The sequence below is a fragment of the Acomys minous genome (genome assembly GCF_964271855.1).
Source record: "Acomys minous genome assembly, chromosome: 5".
NCBI classification, from domain to species: Eukaryota; Metazoa; Chordata; class Mammalia; order Rodentia; family Muridae; genus Acomys; species Acomys minous.
The window spans coordinates 82,272,324-82,273,961 of record NC_140494.1 but is presented as its reverse complement, the minus strand read 5'-3'; the positions used below and the strand labels follow the sequence as shown (position 1 = coordinate 82,273,961).

General features: G+C 36.4%; 1 protein-coding gene across 1 annotated transcript; it reads left to right on the top strand.

The window, feature by feature from the left end:
- Positions 1 to 229: 229 nt before the first annotated feature.
- Positions 230 to 1,168, top strand: LOC311598399 (olfactory receptor 7G2-like; the record flags this gene model as incomplete). Its single annotated transcript, XM_084783455.1, has 1 exon — positions 230 to 1,168. The coding sequence occupies one exon, from the start codon at positions 230 to 232 to the stop codon at positions 1,166 to 1,168; it is 939 nt and encodes a 312-aa protein (XP_084639581.1).
- Positions 1,169 to 1,638: the final 470 nt, after the last annotated feature.

The following is a 1,638-nucleotide window of genomic DNA, read 5'->3' as shown; positions in this document are numbered from 1 at the left end:
CTTTTGAAAATATTACAGTGGGGTTTTTTTGAGTTTTCACAGTGAATACTTTAAGATTATTACCAGCATGAGGGACGTATGAAGTAGAATATACGTTTTTGTAAGTAGACTATGATAATAATCAAAGTTGTTCTAATTTTTTCTAGATGATACTTAAGTGATTTTGTCACAGATTTTTGGTGAATTCAATGTTATTTTTAATTTATCCTATTCAAAGTTCACACCAAATATGGAACTGAAAAACCGAACAGCAGTTTCTGAATTCCATCTGCTTGGACTGACAGACAATCCCAAACTGCTGCCTCTCACCTTCACCGTGTTCTTCTCCATGTATCTGACCACAGTTCTGGGAAACCTGCTTATCATCATGGCCATCAGCTCAGGCTCCCAACTGCACACTCCCATGTACTTCTTTCTCTCTATTCTATCTATCAATGACATCTGTTATAGTACGGTTACAATCCCCAAAATGCTGGTGAACATTCAAGAACATGATGACAGCATAAGTTACATAGACTGTCTCTGTCAAATCTTCTTTTTTTCAGTATTTTGTGCCATGGAAAGTTTTATACTGGCTGTGATGGCCTATGACCGCTATGTGGCCATTTGCAAACCCCTGAGGTACACTGTCATCATGAACCCTATTTGCTGTGCCTTGATGGTTCTAGTATCCTTTTTCCTTAGCGTTATGGATGCCTTACTTCACAGTCTGATGATTTTGAGACTTTCTTTCTGCACAGACCTAGAAATCCCACAATTTTTCTGTGAGCTGGCTCAGGTTATTAAGCTTGCCTGTTTTGATACTTTTCTTAATAATTTTTTAATATTTGCTGCAGCTTTTGTCTTCGGGGGTGGTCCTATCTGTGGAATTGCTTTTTCATATATTTACATTGTGTCCTCAGTCTTGAGGATGCCATCTTCTGGAGGAAGGCACAGAGCTTTTTCTACTTGTGCATCACATCTGTCTGTTGTTTTCTTGTTTTATGGGACAGGTTTGGGGGTGTGCATCAGTTCTGCAATGACAAATTCTCTTAGGAGCACAGCAATGGCTTCTGTGATGTATAGTGCACTTCCTCCTTTGCTGAACCCCTTCATATATAGTATAAGAAATAGAGAAATGAATGAAACCTTGAGAAAACTTGCTGGTAGACTCTCTTACCATGTTTGATGTATCCTGTGATATTCATGTGGCATTTTAGAGAAATTCAAATTAATAAGAAAAATTTAAAGTGAAAGTCCTCCCCTTTATTGCAGTGATGAAAGTGACATCAATGTGTGATGACTTTGTGTACTTCAACTCATGTTTAGGTTTGCTTACCTTAAATTGTCTTGATAAATCCCTATCTTTTATGTTAATTCTTAGAGCAGTTGCTTCATCCACATTACCCAGAAAGGCATTCTAAAATTATATTCATCAAGGTGTTATATTTTCTCTGTTGATTTACAAAAACTAGTTACAGTTGATACCCTTTACATAGTATGGATACCATTGAAACAAAACTGAATCTGTGTTGTGGTGTATTGTTGACAAGAGAATTTTAACTTATTTCCTAGATTCTGAACAACTATTTAGATGTAGACTGATAATCTGCTTACTTCATTAGAAGTATCAGCTATTTAGATGCTTTGTACTTTAAA